Below are 17,351 nucleotides of genomic sequence, written 5' to 3' on the forward strand. Positions count from 1 at the left end.
CACGCTAGACGCCTCACGCACTGCACAGTATGGAACTAACTAGACTTGAACCTTTAAATTTGTGAAAAATTGGCAAAGCTGGTTTACATAATCTATTGGGCTGCTTCTCTCTGAAGTTCATGTATAATTTAAAAAAATGTTTTCCCCATTATATTCATTTCCAACACTCTGTGCCTAATGCCATGCCACCCTGAACAAGCCCAATCCTGTCTGATCTTGGAAACTAAGCAGGGTTGGGCCTGGTTACTACTTGGATGGGAGAACACCTAGGAAGACCAAGTGCTGTAGGCATAAAAAATAAAAATAAATAAATAAAAAATAAGAGATTGTAAACTGACAAGGTCTTTGCAATCTGCGAGGTCAACCAAGGGTTGCTTCGCCTAAAACAAAAACAAAAACAAAAAATACTCGTCTAATCAGCTGTGTTGTTTCCTAAACAGTTCAAAAGAAAAATTGTCACAGATATACTGGCTGTGAAATTCTTCTTCGTTGAAAATAAGTCGTATATATCTGTATTTCATTCAGAAGCTGAAATTTGCTTTCCCCTGTGCTTTCGAAAGCCTAAAAGCAGTTTCAAATCATCTTCCATCATGTAGCTGTCTTTTTAGCAGTGGCGGTAGTTTCCTAGAAATGATTGAAGCTTAAGCAAACAGCCGTATGCTGATACATATACATCTGTCCATTAGCAAAGATAAGTACTTTATTAAAATTACTTGTAATGAAGTGTATGTTGAATTGTGTCTGCAGCCATAACAGAGAAATTGTGGGACAGTCAAGTAAATATAAACCTCATTCAAATAACATTCTTCTCCCCCCACCCCACAACAAATAACATTCTTAATGGGGGCTGTTCATCTGTTTTTGCCCTTTCTGGGCTTTGCAATCCTGGCTGTGATTGCCAGGACCCTCTGTCCAGGTGTCCCTGGAGAGTTCTTTAATTTAAGACTTCATGAAAGAAAGAAAATGACTTGTCGAGACTACACATTGGTGAGAACTCGTATTATAAAATGAGGCCTATGTAATTGAATTATATAGTTAATATAAATAAAATTATATAAATAGCTGACTCCAAACAACATACAGTCTAGAATTTGGGAACAATTTTAGCCTGGAGTGGCTGACAGATGGTTCTTTGTTTCAGTGGTGGCCAGTTTCCTCTTTCCTCTTCCCCTGTCAGCTGTCTGAGTCTGTGGATGCTCTTTGGGATAGGGCTGTTCTTGTTGCACTCAAGTCAGCACTGCAGTGCTGTCAGAGAATGCAACGTTTATATCAGAGCATTATGGACAATTCTCAGATTCCATATTTGTAACTGTTGAAACTTGACATTAATGTGGGGGAGGGGCAGATTTTGAATTGCAAGAGACAGGAAACTCTCTTGAGTTACTTTGGTGGACAAAGGGATTTATTGAAAGGAAATATATTCACGGAACTGTAGGAATTAGCTGTTTTCCCTGATCTCTCATGGAGCATCTGGTCTCTTCATTGACTTACTCATAATTTCTCATACCTCCTAAATTCAACTTTCACATGTCTCTCATTCTAAATCCAGAACTTTAAGCTATAGCTCCAATATTAACTGACTCAGTCTCTTTATTGTTCTGAATTAAAGTCCCAGTGTGACGTAAATAAGTATGGATTTTAATACTTGTCTCTCCTACTAGACTGCAGGGCATCTTGAATATAAGGATGACGTCTGTTTTATTTGTCAAAATGCCTAAAAGGTACTGAGTAAATATTCAATGAATTAATAAAATATGCAGAAAACCATCTGAAATCTACTAATAAACATTCTTATTGGGGAAAGGTTTCTACATGAGTTGAACTGCCTGAGTTTTGGACTGAAGTCACTTTATTCTTTTCCTAATTGCTAAACATTTCTCACTGCTCCAAGGACTTTCAAACTGCCTTGCAAATTAGGGTCAAAATGCTCAGTAATGACTGATAGGATGAAAACATTCAAATAGCAAATGTTGGGGAAGAGACTGTTTCCATAGTGACTTCTGCTTCAGGACAACCTCACACTGATGAGTGAGTCAGCTGACCCACCACAAACTCAAAATCATCCAGTTGCCATTAACCTATAAACCAGCCCCCATGTTAGTGCTGATGGCAGTAACCCTGTATTTGATTCGTTACTGGGAGGTTCTTATTTTGGTAAAAAAAGAGTTTACAGAAGCAAGTGGGTGATGGTGGACGTAGTGAAGGAGAGAATGTGTGGATCCAGCTGTTGATAGTTGGGGGTGTGTTTTCGCTTACCTAAGGAATAGCTTTTTTCTGTGCGGTGCCATGGTTTCTGGCTGTCCCTTCAGGGAATCTTTGTCCTAGGAATATCCTGTCTGTGTTCCTGCACCACAGTTTAGAGAGAGGAGCCACTTTGGGCAGAAGAATATTTCCTGATTATAGACCAAATGAAGTTGTTACTGATAGAAACATGGACACCAAATACTTCTGGCGTGACACCTTTTCCCTCCCACAATTAAATACTCCTGGTTCTTGCCCTTTTTAAACCATTACACACATTTCACACAATGATATTCTGTTAGCAGAAATCACTGTAATATGGTTTTCTATTGTGAATCCTAAACCTTTCTATATTGTTTTATCATGAGATGGATAACATCATTTTCACAAACATTCTGAAAATATCTAAGTTAATGTTATTTCCTTCAACATAGTTGCTTGGGGGGAGATGAAATGCTTATTCCAATGATACGGTCATTGCCCAAAACATTTTTAGAACTCCTCTTCTAGTATCATTAATTGCTTCTCTCATATTTTGAAGTAAGTATGGTTCAACTCTATAGGGATATATGGATAAAGGTGTGAATACATTGTCTTTTCACTGTATTCTACTTACAACACTTCTGTACTTACCTTTCCCCACATAATGAAAAATCTAACTATTGAATGAGCACTCTATTTTCATGTCAGTTCCAAGTCTGCATGTGGTTAACTGCAACAGCTCTCACTTGACTTTAGAAAATGCCAGTGTAGCCCCACAGGTCTGATGTTTGCCGCTAGGCATTAGAAATGCTGTTGTCTTCATTAAGTGGAATTATAGGTTTCATTGCCTAAAACATAAAGTATAGATAAAATGGATTTTTCTTGTCATCTGCAGGAAATGTTTGATGTTATATTGGATGAAAACCAGCTGGAGGATGCATGCGAGCACCTGGGAGAATATCTCGAGGCATACTGGCGTGCCACCCACACAACCAGTAGCACCCCCATGACCCCGCTGCTTGGAAGGAATTTGGGCTCAACAGCACTCTCACCCTATCCCACGGCAATTTCTGGGTTACAGGTATTGTCACTTTCCACTCGTGCTTTGTAACCTTCCTTTAAGATTCCATAGAGAACTGGTTTGGGATAGAGATTGGAATTGCCCTTAATCTGAAGAGGGAAACATGTGTGGGCATTATATTTTTTAAAATCTAAAATATTACTTAATCGTGATCTGCCCTAGACAAAGGTATCCAGAGAGTGGCCTTTTTCTTAGAACTTTGCTCTATGTTAATTTACAATGACTTTTACTTAGATAAGTTAATTTCTCTGTGTAGACTCTGCCAGGAAACTTAACAGTGCAAGTATCCATGTCACTTCTTAAGGATTATACAATAGTGGCAGTGTCAGGCACCATGGCAAGCTAAGTAAGATAGTTTGGGATTGATGGACCTTTGACTGCCCTTAACTAATCCTGCCCCCAGACTGCTGGGTCCCCTAGCTTGCCCAATACAGAATGTGCACACGAGTAGAGCTGCTCTGTTCAGAAAAAGTGACAGATACCTGAGTTTTCTTGGGTGTGTGTGGGGGCCCATTTTGGTCAGCAGCGACGACAAGTGTCCTTTAGGGAAGCTGAGGACAAATACAGGTTCTCTCTTCTGTTGTTCTGGTGCTGTTCTCAGAGCTAGATGTGGGGAGCCAGCAGCATTATGATACAAAGTGATTCATGCCTTTCTATATCAATTATTACTTACCACTTATCAAACAGCTGCTGGAATGTGGCCAAACTCCCAGCTGACTGAGAAACAGGTAGTCAATCGAGCCCTCTTGCATCATGATTAGTTTTGTATTAGTGGGTTATAATAGTCATAATTGAAGATCATGTAGAGTTAACTCTGAGATAAATGGCACTCTTTGAAATGTTATTGTAACTGTATTACTCTGCTACAAAATTGCATCTTTGTAAGCAGAAAAACTGCCATATAAATGAATAGCTTTTGAGGCTGGAAATGAACATGGAAAATGTGCTACTGTACAATATACATATATACTGTATACAACATACAACATATGTGAATGCACCAGGTCTATTTCTTGCCTTGTTTCACTGCCTGTGTGCTGATCCGAATGTGGAATTTCCACTGACTAGTTTGGGTTGACTCCGAATTGTACATTGTGGGATGAGGACTGGATGCATGAAGCAATATGATTCCATAATGTACCTACAAATGAAATGTTGCCCTTTGTTTATGAATGCCACACTCTTGACTCATCATCTTGAAGACATTTGCCTAGAGTGGTTCTCCTAGTTCCATCTGAGTCAATATAGTGCCCTTTATCCGTGGCCTATTTCTCCTAGTAACCATGGAATTTAATAGTTAGACCCTGGGCTGAGGTTAAAGGCACAGGCTGTGACTGTTGAATGAGTTTCCTTCTGTGTGAAGGTGAGTGTCCTTTAGAGAAAATGTATCTGGGTCCTTGGTTTTATCAGGATCCTGTTTCTTAACTGAGGTGACCCACCTAAGCAGGTAGACACAGCTATAATATGTGTTTTCCTGTGATTTGAAGAAAAATGCTGAATAACTGTTTCTGAGCCATTAAATAAGTGCCTGAAGATATTAATTTCAATTAATGGTATTAGAAGAATTTAGTTTATATTTGAAGATTATTTTTGCAGGGCAATTCGGTTGAGGAAGCAAGATTTACAAATGTATCAATTAGTTGGCTCCATAATTGTTGTATACGCCTTTGGAAAGAATATCGCTGAGAGTCTTACATTTGTGTAGGATGCAGATATAAATGCACTATTTTATGGGCAGCATGAACTATAATTGCATTAAAATATTTTTAAAAGGTATGAGGAACATTCAGCTAGTTAAAGGTGAAGTGTGTGACTGAAAGACTTTATTAGTTTAAGAGAGAAATAATAGATGCTATTCTGAACTTTAAGTTATTTCCTAATAATAAAATAATCCTCATCTTTGCAATGGAGGTGGAATTATTAGGCCTTCCTAAATATATTAAGTTCCATTCAGCAGTTAACTTTCAATTCCATATTTTTAATAGAAAACCTAATCATACAGCATCATGTAATTAAATTCATAAGCTATCAGCACTTTGGCATCTTTGCATGTTATGTCCCAAATAAATAAGATCAGATATTTTAAGCAGATTGTTTGTGCATCAAAATGCTTTAAGTCAGATATTCAGCATCTTATTGTACAGGTCCTACTGTTGTACATACATTTACGTGTTCGAAATGAAGAAGCTGATATCATTTAATCAATAAACTATCTGATATTTTTAGAGTCAGCGTATGAGGCACAGCAACCACTCCACAGAGAACTCTCCAATTGAAAGACGAAGTCTAATGACCTCTGATGAAAATTATCACAATGAAAGGGCTCGGAAGAGTAGGAACCGCTTGTCTTCCAGTTCCCAGCATAGCCGAGATCATTATCCTCTTGTGGAAGAAGATTACCCTGACACATACCAGGACACTTACAAACCCCATAGAAACCGAGGATCACCTGGGGGATATAGCCATGACTCCCGACATAGGCTTTGAGTATGCAGAAACAAACAAAAATTTCATCTGTTGACAACTTGCCGTAGTACTGCTAGGATAAACCAATCATCTTAACTTGGCAAGCACAGCACAGTATTTACTGTGTTTATGGGCTACTGTCATTTGATGCTAAGTAAGGGCAAAAAAAAAAAAAATGTACATTATGCCCTTAAGTCTAGATGGATATTAGATGCCCAATCATATAGATATTTTTAAGTGCAACATTTATGTAACAGTACCTTTTGTTTTCTTCATTAGATTTAGACACATCAATTTGTAATTTAGGGTACTTATCAAGGCACATATAAAATAATTTCCCATGCTGGAAATTCCAAATGACCAGTTCCAGTTGGAACCAATTTATAAACCAATTCCTGTTGGAATTTGGGTGAATCGACTAGAAAGTCTACTTAAGCATGTTGCAATCAATTTAAAAATCTGAGAAAAAAACTAATTAATGAGAATATCACAATACCAATAGAAGCCAAAACCAGCTATGGTATTTATTTGCTGGAAGCTAAATTTACATTTAAAGTTGGAATGTACACACACTTTAATATATGTTAATGTTGCCAGAATGGCTTTTCAAACTTACCAAATGGATCGATAGTGCCAAAAAAAAAATCTCGAATTAATGCAGAAATTATATGGTCTCCTCAGATTTTAATATTTTTCTTTCTTTCCTGGCACAGCTGTTGTTTCAAAGTGTTTTGCTTTTTGTTTAGTCACTACTGTGAGTTCGTTTGAAGCTGGCAAAAAAATCTCAAAATTTCTTTAGCAGTGAGAGAGAAGAGTAAAGCAATGCCCAAGCATAGCTGGTTGTGTGAAATGGAAAATAGGGTGTTGTTTCCCCTTTAGTCAATCTGAGCACAACTACACACATCCAGGAATCTGAAACCAAAACAGTAAGGTGGCACGGATCCTCCTTAGTGCAAAGCTAAACATGTCCAGGTGGGAATTTATCTATCCCACTTGCCGCAAGCATGGGTTCCATATTTCCCACCAGGCACAATTATCTTTCTATCGTTTCACTCAGTCTCTGTCTTTGAATATCTGAATGTTCTAGCCCTTCACCAAATTCTTTATAATCATGCTAAGGATTTTAGTTTTACATGGACCCACTCAATTTTAATATTGAAGGATGTGTTTGTACAAAATAATTAATTGAAAATGTGAAAACAAATGATGGATTTAAACGCTTGCGACAAAAAATAAATGCATAGATTCAGAATATATTTGTTCACTAAACTTATAGCATTTTTATTGCAAAGAATTATAAAGAATTTGGAGATTGAGCTGCCTTATTTCTAATCTACACTCCTCTTCACATATTAAGTCTTCACAGTTTTTCCCGTGGCTGTAATTATGGAATTGGTGACCTTCTGTCTTATATTATCAAGGAAGCCTTAGATTCACTATGATCCAAGAAATAATTGAAATTGATCCTTTTATACAATACACAAATGTCTTTAGGAAAAGGCTCTTGTTTCTGAAAGTCCATAATGCATGCATTTTTCTAAAGCCCCAATAGGACCATGCATAAAGATCCTTTTGTACTGGTACATGTCATAAAACTTATTTTTTGAAAACAATAATAATTCATTTTCTATTATCTTATTTCTCCCCCCGCCCCCAAGCCTTTCAACAGTTAGGGTCTCAAAGCATGCAACAGTTAAATAATTTTCCTGACCATGAAAATAAGTTCTATGTTCTTGATTAATTATACATATCTTGAACCCCATGGTGACCTCTCACATTTCCTCTCCTCACATTCACTGTGCATATACCCCATTATGAACCTGTTTAGCTGATAATGAGGATGCCTATAATTATGTAAGTTATCTCAAACATTTGGTACAATTAAAAAATATGGACTCGGTAAATTCTAAAAGTTAACATGTGATGCTGGCTTATGAGATTCTTTGTCATCTAGTGAAGCTTACAGAACTTTCAGGTAAGACATTTAAAAGAGCCGTATCCATTAGGCACTTTAATAAACATATAACCTGCCATTATTGAATACTTTGTTAGAGCACAGAAGAGCATTTTCCAGCAAACAAAAATATATTTATTACATGTACAGCACATATTTGCATGAGAAAGAAAACATTAGCCAAAACATTTTTCTAGATGCTTTACTGGTTTCTTGTTTGTGCGCATTAAAGTATTTAATTGCAGAGAACGCACCACAGTGTATAAATTTAGACTAGACAGCTGTTCAGCTTTTTCTGTAGTAGCATTAGCAATCTGGTCATTTAACTACTTTTAAGATATTTACATTTTATGGCAGGTAGCTGTAACAGCATTTACATATATTTCCTAGTCAGCAAGATTACCATTTTCTTTCAACTTTTAAAAATCACTTGTTTCTAAAGGCCTCTCAAAGCCTTGTTTCTAAGTCTTCCATGTCATGCTGATAGAGAGGTCCATTCAATATCTGTGCACAAAGCCAATATGTCATTTACCATCAAGTGTCCATATGTTTTGCTTTGCATTCTTATTCAAAAGCTAACAATTTTGGAAAAGGTATAATGTATATTTTCTTGATGGATATATTTAAAATTTTACTTTGGTATGCATATTCTTTCCCCTTTTGTAATAAGTTTATCTTCTCCAAATGAATAAAAGATATGCATTTTCCTTTTTTTTAAGCCTTAGAGTTTATTGTGTAAATGATACTAAAATACAAATATATACTAAGTGAAAAGTTTTATTTTTGCCAAGCACATCGAACACCTTTGGAAAATACATATTCTACAGATACTTTTGTTTTCAACTGATTTCATTTAAAAATAAGAACTGATAAGCAGGAGAAACAAGTCATAATGTTTTGAGGCTGTTTTAACTTGTAGTATAAACCACATATTCTGTAATTTCAGTATATGTAATTTCAGAATATGTAAGTTACATATTCTATAATTTCAGTCATCGAACATGTAACAGTGTAGACTCGTTGACAATGTGGAAATGTAGTCCTGGAAAAAAAGGAATGCAATTTGTCGATATGGATGTTAATTCTCAAGGCTATAATGTGACTCCAATATTATAATCAACAATATGATCTTGTTTACTCCAATGTTTAATGCAACACTGAGAAATGTTTATAAATGACTGATGATTCTCTCTTATCTTTATACAGTTCTATTAGAAAGAATATTGAAATTAACAATTTAGGCTGATAGTCTTTACTAATAAGAGTCTTACTTATGTGATGATGTTTCATTGCACTTAGTCCTTAATGAAATGAACTTTTTAAATACAAAACAAATTCTGAGAAAATTATTTGTTCCCTTTAAACAATTTGTTAATTACTTTATTTTTATTGCTGTTGTTTGCAAAATGTATTTTTGGAATGTTAACCTCTTTTCATACCTGCATACTTGAACCTGTCTTTTGTGTGGGGGCCTTAAAATTCATAATAGGAAGCTAGGGCAGTGAAAGGGAGGGAGAGAAGAAAATTATGCCAATAGCTGGTTTGCAAATTTAAACTTTTTGAATGAACATATCATAAAATGTTATTGAAACCCAGGATGTCAGTTAAGAATGTTTCTAGGAAACCTTAATTTGCATGCTAGTGTATTTTCTTAGTTTTACAATTTTATTTTGGTATTTGCTAAAAATAAAAATGTGATGCCACTATAGAAATTGCCCTATATATTGATATTTATACTACTCTTTCTCTAGAGAAGACAATCTGTCTTTAAAGAGAAAATCACTATTCAATAAGTAGTGATCAAATTTATTACTATTACTGCTAACCTTGCTGCAAAGCTAAATGCATAAATTATTAAAATATACCTTACCTTTAGATTTTAAACTGTTTCCAGAATGCTCTTGTCACCCTTTCATTTCTTCCATGTTAGTGAAGTTTTCTTTGAATTCGTTCACAGTTTATTAGGAGGAAGGTTAATTTAATAAATCATTCATCATTGGGAACAAAACAAACTGCAAAGGGAATCGTCTTTGTGTGCAATTTGTTATAATATATCTAGCTCTAAGTCTGAAAGATTGTCGATCCAAAGGCTTGATGTTTAAGTGTAGCTGGTTTGCAAATTCAATTTTGTTGAACCGAGTAAGAATATACATTCTTTTGAACTTCCATTCCATTGAAAAAACTTCATAAAATGTTTCAAATAAATAGGAATGTACCCATTATTTCTTTCCTATTTCTGTCTTTGCCTTTCATGACAACGTTGCATGTTGTTTTCTTTTTAATTATATAAAACTCATCTTTGAATGACTATGAATGAAAAGATTATAGGAAACCATATAATAAAACCTGTTTCATCAGGTTCTCATACCTTTAAATATTGTTAGTACTATAACTTATTAATTACTTACTCAAGCTGTTTCTGTAGGTCAGACAACAGTCTTGCTCTTTTAAATGACAATCATGATCAAACCAGTCAATAGAACAGCTATCAGACAAGGATAACGTTTTCATTGTTGACTTAAACTCTCAAGTTAGGCAAAACAAGAAAATTGGTTTATATGGACAGACAGAGCTACAGCATTTGAAAATTATTTTTTAAAGCTTTCTTCTTTTCATAAAACAAACATTCCCAAATGAAATACATCCTCTTATAGCAATGATCTCCGTCTACTCTGTGGATGAGTTAATCCCAAATACTTCATATAATTGAGGGACATTGTGAGAAGACTAGAAACTATCTCATCAGATAATCTTGACTAAGGGCTGTAACTCCCACCTACCATGAAAAAATGTATAAATAGCGAATAGCAATGAGTTTGGGGGAGTAATAGTTATATACAAAACTTTCCTTTGTTTTTTGATATATGTAAAATGTTTGCAGAAAATGGCAAAAAATGTTTCTAATGAATTTTGAGTGGTTTAGGGAATACCCTGATGGTTACTTTTTGAAAATTATAAGGAGTTAAAATGAGAACTATCTAAGAACCAAAAGAAGCTGGCCTCTAGCTTTTCAACACTTTGTAAGTGTTCTTAGTTGTGTTTTGAACACTTAAATTTCTCAACAAATGGCTATGTCTACATTTATGTAGGGGCCACGATTGCCCTACTTGCATGCCACTTTCACACACTTTTAACTGAAATCAGTGTGAATTCTGTCTGCATAAGGGATGTATTAAAGATGCAGGATCATTAATGCTATATTGTTGCATACTATTTTTCATATGCCTTACAATATTTTCTGGGACATTATTAAAATGAAAGCATTTTATTGCCAAAATAAATCTGTGTTGTTACTTCTAATCTGCATTAGCAGTAGAAAAATAATGTAGCAAAAACATATATTGTACAGTACAAAATAATAAAAGATATATATTTTGCCAATAATATGAAAATAGATTGAGCAGAGAGAAGCACATTTGTTATAGCACAAACTTGCAACAAATCCACTGTTAAATTTGGCAGTTGTATTTTTAAAAAGTATATAGCTTTAGTTCTAAGTTTTATCAAATTTATTTCATTTATCATCTTTCTAACTTGCTGCTTAATACTTTTCCAGCAATTTGCTTCATATCCTTGCAATCTGTGGATGTAATTTATTTTACTTTATTCTCTTCCATAAAACTTATTAAATTTTATTTTGTGATAAGACTCATATTGTATTTACTGTTCTTATTTCTTCTTAAACCACAACTACAAAAAAGTAACAGTAAGTGAGTTCTTAGGGCTCCTCTGAATTTTGGACATGTTTGAAATGCTTTATATTTTTCACAGCCTAAGGTCAGAACGATAAATAAAAATGTCCCAACAACAACAAAAAAGTATTAGGAATTCTTCAATTTGTTTTGTACAGAATATAATTTTGAAACATAAGTCAAAACCATTAGCTATTTTTCTGAAGGAGTGGTGGGAGGGAAAAACATAAACTTACTAATACTAAAAATAAATATGGCAAATTGCTGTAAAAAGATTTCCCCTACAGTCCTGAGGGTTTTTGATATCCCAAGCTATTGCTATATCTCCAGCTACAAAGTGGGGAAAAAAATATCACCTTTGTCATGTTATTTTTTCCTTCTTTAAATTTTAGTTATTTATTTTGATAATTTATCCCCTTTTATTTTTCTTATATAGGTAAATGTGTAACATTCTACAAGGCATGCTGGGTAAAAATATACTATGCAAATGTGTACAGTGCTGCATGTTTTGTTCTCCCTCTGCTTTAGTGGCTTTAAAGGAAAAAAATGTGTTGTTATTTTTGTGAACCAAACATTTAACAAAGAAAATGCAGAGTGCATGCCTATAGTATCCTAATTTCTATGGATTTGTTTTATGGAATTTCAATGTGTACAAACCAACTGCATTAATTTTTTCTTTTATATAATAAATGAAAAAAAAAACCACAAACCAGCGTTATACCTCTTTTATATTATTCTAGAGATATGTTGAAGAAATACTGGAAATCAATAAGTATATTATTATACCTCTTAGAGGAAAAGAGAAAGGCTTAACATTTATCCTCAAAACACAGATTCAGTCAAATGACTATTTCCTGACTACCCTGCTATGTGCTATGAGTGATCACAAAGAAGTACTATAGTATTAGGAAAGAACTTGTAAGTTAAACACACATGAAATAGAATGTATTACAATATATGTGTGAAATAGGATTGATTGCAATATAGAAAAATAAAACTAGATAAACTTCATTGTTCACAGGAAACCCCTAAGTGATTAATGTAGCAATTATCAGATCTTTCTGAAGGTATTCTGTACCCGTAAGAATTTCATGAATGGCATATAGTTTATGACTTGAATTTCATGTGCTCATTTTCAGTTGTCCATGCTATGACTTGATTGCCATTTTACTTTTCTCTCTTGCAGTGTACAAGAAGTTCAAAAGAAACATGTACTCAGTTCATTATTATTACTGCATTAGAATTATACAGTGATTTACTGCAGCCAATTTATTTCACAAGCTTTATCACATTTAATCCATCTGATTGCCCTGGAAAATAGGTAGGGCATAGATTATTTGACCTAATTTCAAATGAGGAAACTAAAGCTTGTTGTAACTCTTCTCTTTAAAGTATTTTTATCTAAAAATACATATATTAAATGCTCTTAAGCTGGTAGTCATCTGAAGCATACAAAACAATGCCTGGAATACAATAAGTGGTTGACTGAATGGTACTCCAGTTATTAAAGTACTATGTAAGGTTGCCCCAATTATCAAGCAAGGCATTTCAACCAACAATCCAAAACTCCAAACAGAGAATTGCAGTTCACTGCAATCATTTTGTGGACCTGGCCACGTGCCTGAAGCCACCTCTCCCGTCATCAGCACATCTCCACTAATGAGATAGACAGCAGAGAGAAACATCTTGTTTGTCCTGTCATACAACATGCAGGTTAGCATAGTGGTTAGACTGTGGGCTCTAACCCTTGCCTGGGTTCAAAGTATACATCCAGCACTAACTAGTTATGAGCTTGGGACAATCACTTAACTTCCCTGTCCCTGGATCTGTTTCTGTAGAGTGATTTTTCTTTTGGTCATGAGTCACGTTTTCCTGTTTTCTTAAATAATGAAAAATCTGATTAAGATGACATAAAATACAGAAAATTATTTTGATAAAACAGAATCTTTGATTTCTCTGCAGAAAACTTTCATAACATATTATCAAGAGCAGACCAATAATCCAAGAAAACTTTGTCTTTTTTAGTAGATGGAAAAATTTAAGTTACTACACTATTGATATTAAACTTATTTTTAAAAACGCTTCTAACAAATTTATTCAATCTTATCCAGCTTGATCACACATAACTTTTTTTCCTCGATTCCTTTTCATACAGCGTCTACAGCTTTCCTGTACCTCTTAGTTTGCCTCTTTTTATTTATTCAGAAATAACCAACTTATTCTAGGATAAACCATTTTCTTTTAATTTCCTCAAAAATACATTTGCATACCTTATTTTTTACTGAAAACACATTATTTACTTTCATATTAACTAAGAATCTTAACCCTTAGGAAACAATTTCTAATGACAACTAAAAAGTAAGCAATTAGCATTCTTTAGATTGGTAAATTTATAAATACATTTCATAATCTCTAGAAACAAGTTCTTTTTATAATTTGTAGAAACATCTTTCCTCAGTAAAGCACAAAACATTCATTAACAGATCCAAATTTATCTTTTAGTGTCTATGTAATAAGAAGTCAAAAGTAGATAATCATTTAACAGTTAATGTTGCAGTATTTTATTTAGAAATGATCTAGTCAATGAATTTAACCTCGCTCATTGTTTCATTTAATTTGGCAAAACCCTAAGGTTTCAAGTTACAAAAGATTTTGGAAAACTAAGTAGACATACCATAAAAGATAAATAATGCTGAAAATTCACCCCAAAACTTTTTATCCCATCAACATCTATTTATTTTACTTGTTCGTAATAATTATGTTTAGGTTACTTATGAAAATTTTATCACACCAAATTATTTTTCTTACTGTCAGATTTTACAACAGAGATGAACTTATTTGACTAATAAACTTGGGTAGAATAAAAGTATTATACTTAATGGTAATAACTCTAAAGACATGCCTACTTAACCAAACCAAACTCAAACCAGCTTTAATATCCAATATTTTCTCAGAACACATGATCCTGAAGAGTGTTTGGGTTAATTTCTATTATATTTTTGAGAATTTTAATATAACTGCTTAATTCTTTTAAGCCAATCAAACAGAGCTTTTTACAAACCAATTCCAACAATATCCTCCAGAGGTATACACACATACACATACACAAACAGATGCAACCAGACACCTGATAGCTTTCTTTTAAAATTTCAGCCCTGAGAAAAGTACAATAAGGTAAAACAAAAAACAAACAAACAAACAAACCCACTAATAAACCCACTAATTTATAACAGTTGGAATAAGTTAAGTTTATTTGTTTAGATGGCTAAGCTTTTTTCATATTAATATATGTGGTGAAGACAATTATGATTTGCATTTTTCTTTGGCAAGGAGCCTTGGAGCCAGAGCAGCAGTTTGTGCTTTAAAAAACCCTTCTTTCCTATATTGTTTTTCCTTTAATCTTAGGAATTGAGGATGGTAAAGATAGGTGGAATTTGAACTGCCTCTAGAGTTCCATTTCTGGTTTCAAAAAGATTAGTAAAATAAGGACAGTTATTCTCAATCCCCCCACCCCGCCCAGATTAGGTTATAATTTAAGTGACATTGTAGGTTGATCTACCTCTCCTTTCCTAATTTTCTTCTTTCTCTGTAGGTACCTAGTTCTATTCTGGCTTACGTTGGCTTAGGGAAGGAGGCCTTTAAAACATTCTTAACAGGCTCTGAATCTTTAGCTTCCATTTTTGCCAATTTTCTGATCAAAAAGTTATTAAACTCTTTTAGTATCTTTTCAGGATTCAGGAGAAACAGAGATTTTAAAGCATCTACTTGGATGGCCAAAGTTTCTTTTAGATTCCTTTTAGAGCTGTATTTTAAACACAATTTGTCTTTTAGAAGCTTCGGTATATCAAAGTGTGCATTCTGTTGTCTCTGTGAGGTCTGGAATTCTCCCTTTAAGGGCGGCCCCTCGAGGTGAACCTAAAACAAAGTTCTCCTTAATAGCCATTAGAGTTTTAAGTTATTTTGTCTAAGTTGGTCCACTTTATTAAAAAAGCACAAGAAGAGGAACCAAAATGTTTATTTATATAACTAGCTAGAGTTGCTGGGAAGAAATTTCTTGGGAACTTTTTTTTTTTAACAGTAGAAAAGAAAAGTTTTATTAAAGTTTCTACTCAGCAAAAGAAACTGTCAACAAGGTAAAGAGACAACCATCCGAATGGGAAAATATATTTGCAAGCAACACCTCTGATAAGGGCCTAATATCCAAAATATACAAAGAACTCATACGACTCAATGACAACAACAAAAAAGCCCCAAACAATCCAATCAAAAAATGGGCAGAGGATCTGAACAGACATTTCTCCCTAGAGGACATACAAATGGCCAACAAATATATGAAAAGATGCTCAACATCGCTAGCTATTAGAGAAATGCAAATCAAAACCACAATGAGATACAATCTCACACCTGTTAGAATGGCTATAATCAACAGGACAATAATAACAAATGTTGGGGAGGATGCGGAAAAATAGGAACCCTCATACACTGCTGGTGGGACTGCAAATTGGTATGGCCACTATGGAAAGCAGTATGGAGGTTCCTCAAAAAACTAAGAATTGACCTACTATATGATCCAGCAATTCCTCTACTGGGTATTTACCACAAAGACTTAAAAACTCATATTCGAAAAGATATTTGCACACCGATATTCATAGCAGCATTATTTACAGTGGCCAGGACATGGAAGCAACTGAAGTGTCCTACGATAGATGATTGGCTAAAGAAGTCGTGTACATATATACAATGGAATATTACTCAGCCATAAGAAGAGATGAAATACTGCCATTTGAGACAACGTGGATGGACCTTGAAATAATCATATTAAGTGAAATAAGCCAGACAGAAAAGGTTGAAAATCACATGATACCATGTATGTGGGATATAAACCTAAAAGCAACAAAGGAACAAGACAAACAAACAGAGACTCATGGACATGGACAGTGGACTAGTGGTTACCAAAGGGAGAGGGGAGGGGGAAGGGGAAAAATAAAAAAATAAAATGTTTAAAAAAAAAAAAAAAGAAAAGTTTTATTAGAAGGGAAAGTACACTTCCAGAAGTGGAAGCGGGCCTGAGCAAGAGAAGCATGGCTCAAAAGGCCTTGGGAACATTTTAGAAAGTCCCATGTTAAAGATAAAGAGAAAGCTGTCACTGTCAGACAAAAAGACAAAAAAGATGTTAAAGCTATCTTTGAATCTTAATTTCTTAGAGGCCTATAAATACCAATTGAAATATGCTTTTCATTCAGCTTGTTTAACATTTCTAAGATTCTCTAATTGTGCACATAAATATACTAATTTCAGAATCTTGAAAGATCCCCAGAGTGACCACTGTAATTCCAAATTGTCCTTCAAATCGGAGTCCATCTGGACAAACACTTTGCAGAAGATGGGCCATAAATCCAGCTGGCATTCCAGAATTGGATTGTCCCTCTGTAACAAACTTGGAAATAGGGCACCCCTCTATGAAAACTGGTATCAGAGGACCCAAGAATGAAGGCGGGAGGTTTGGAACTGAGAGGATTCACAACTGGAATCCAGCAGCTGTTGGGAAGACGACAGAGCACAAAGGGCTTGAGCGGCTACCTCGCTTGAAGCCAACAACAGCACTGAAACTGAAACATTCTTTGGATCCCATGTTAACACCATATCTGTCAAACGAACTCAGAAAGAGTCTGGAGGCTTCCCCTGGAAATAAATGATTAAGATTTCTTCAAGGATCTTAGTGTTCACAAACTAGAAACACAACTAGGTAATACCCACAGTGTTCTGAAGAAGAAAGGAGAGCTGAGGCCTAGAGAAGTTAAGTGATTTGCCTGCATTCTTCTCAAGAATGCAGCCTTTGGATTAGTCAGATATATCCTCTAGGTGACCAGTGGTCTGGATAATGGAAGCGAGGTAGTCTGGATACCTGAACACTCTTTCTTAGTCCTTCAAGCCG

The 17,351-nt window shown here is 34.7% G+C and overlaps 1 protein-coding gene and 1 pseudogene across 1 annotated transcript in view; both read left to right on the forward strand.

Moving 5' to 3' along the window:
• The window catches only part of CACNB4 (calcium voltage-gated channel auxiliary subunit beta 4), a 216,626-nt gene extending 209,638 nt beyond the window's left edge, over window positions 1-6,988 (forward strand). The window contains exons 12-13 of the mRNA XM_011360280.1: window positions 3,119-3,304; window positions 5,531-6,988. Coding sequence (XP_011358582.1) covers window positions 3,119-3,304; window positions 5,531-5,791 — 447 coding nt within the window. The 3' untranslated portion in view covers window positions 5,792-6,988. The remainder of the gene's footprint in view (window positions 1-3,118; window positions 3,305-5,530) is intronic.
• On the forward strand, window positions 173-291 carry LOC111739480 (annotated as a pseudogene).
• Window positions 6,989-17,351: the final 10,363 nt, after the last annotated feature.

This window comes from Pteropus vampyrus, unplaced genomic scaffold (genome assembly GCF_000151845.1).
Source record: "Pteropus vampyrus isolate Shadow unplaced genomic scaffold, Pvam_2.0 Scaffold2, whole genome shotgun sequence".
NCBI classification, from domain to species: domain Eukaryota; kingdom Metazoa; phylum Chordata; class Mammalia; order Chiroptera; family Pteropodidae; genus Pteropus; species Pteropus vampyrus.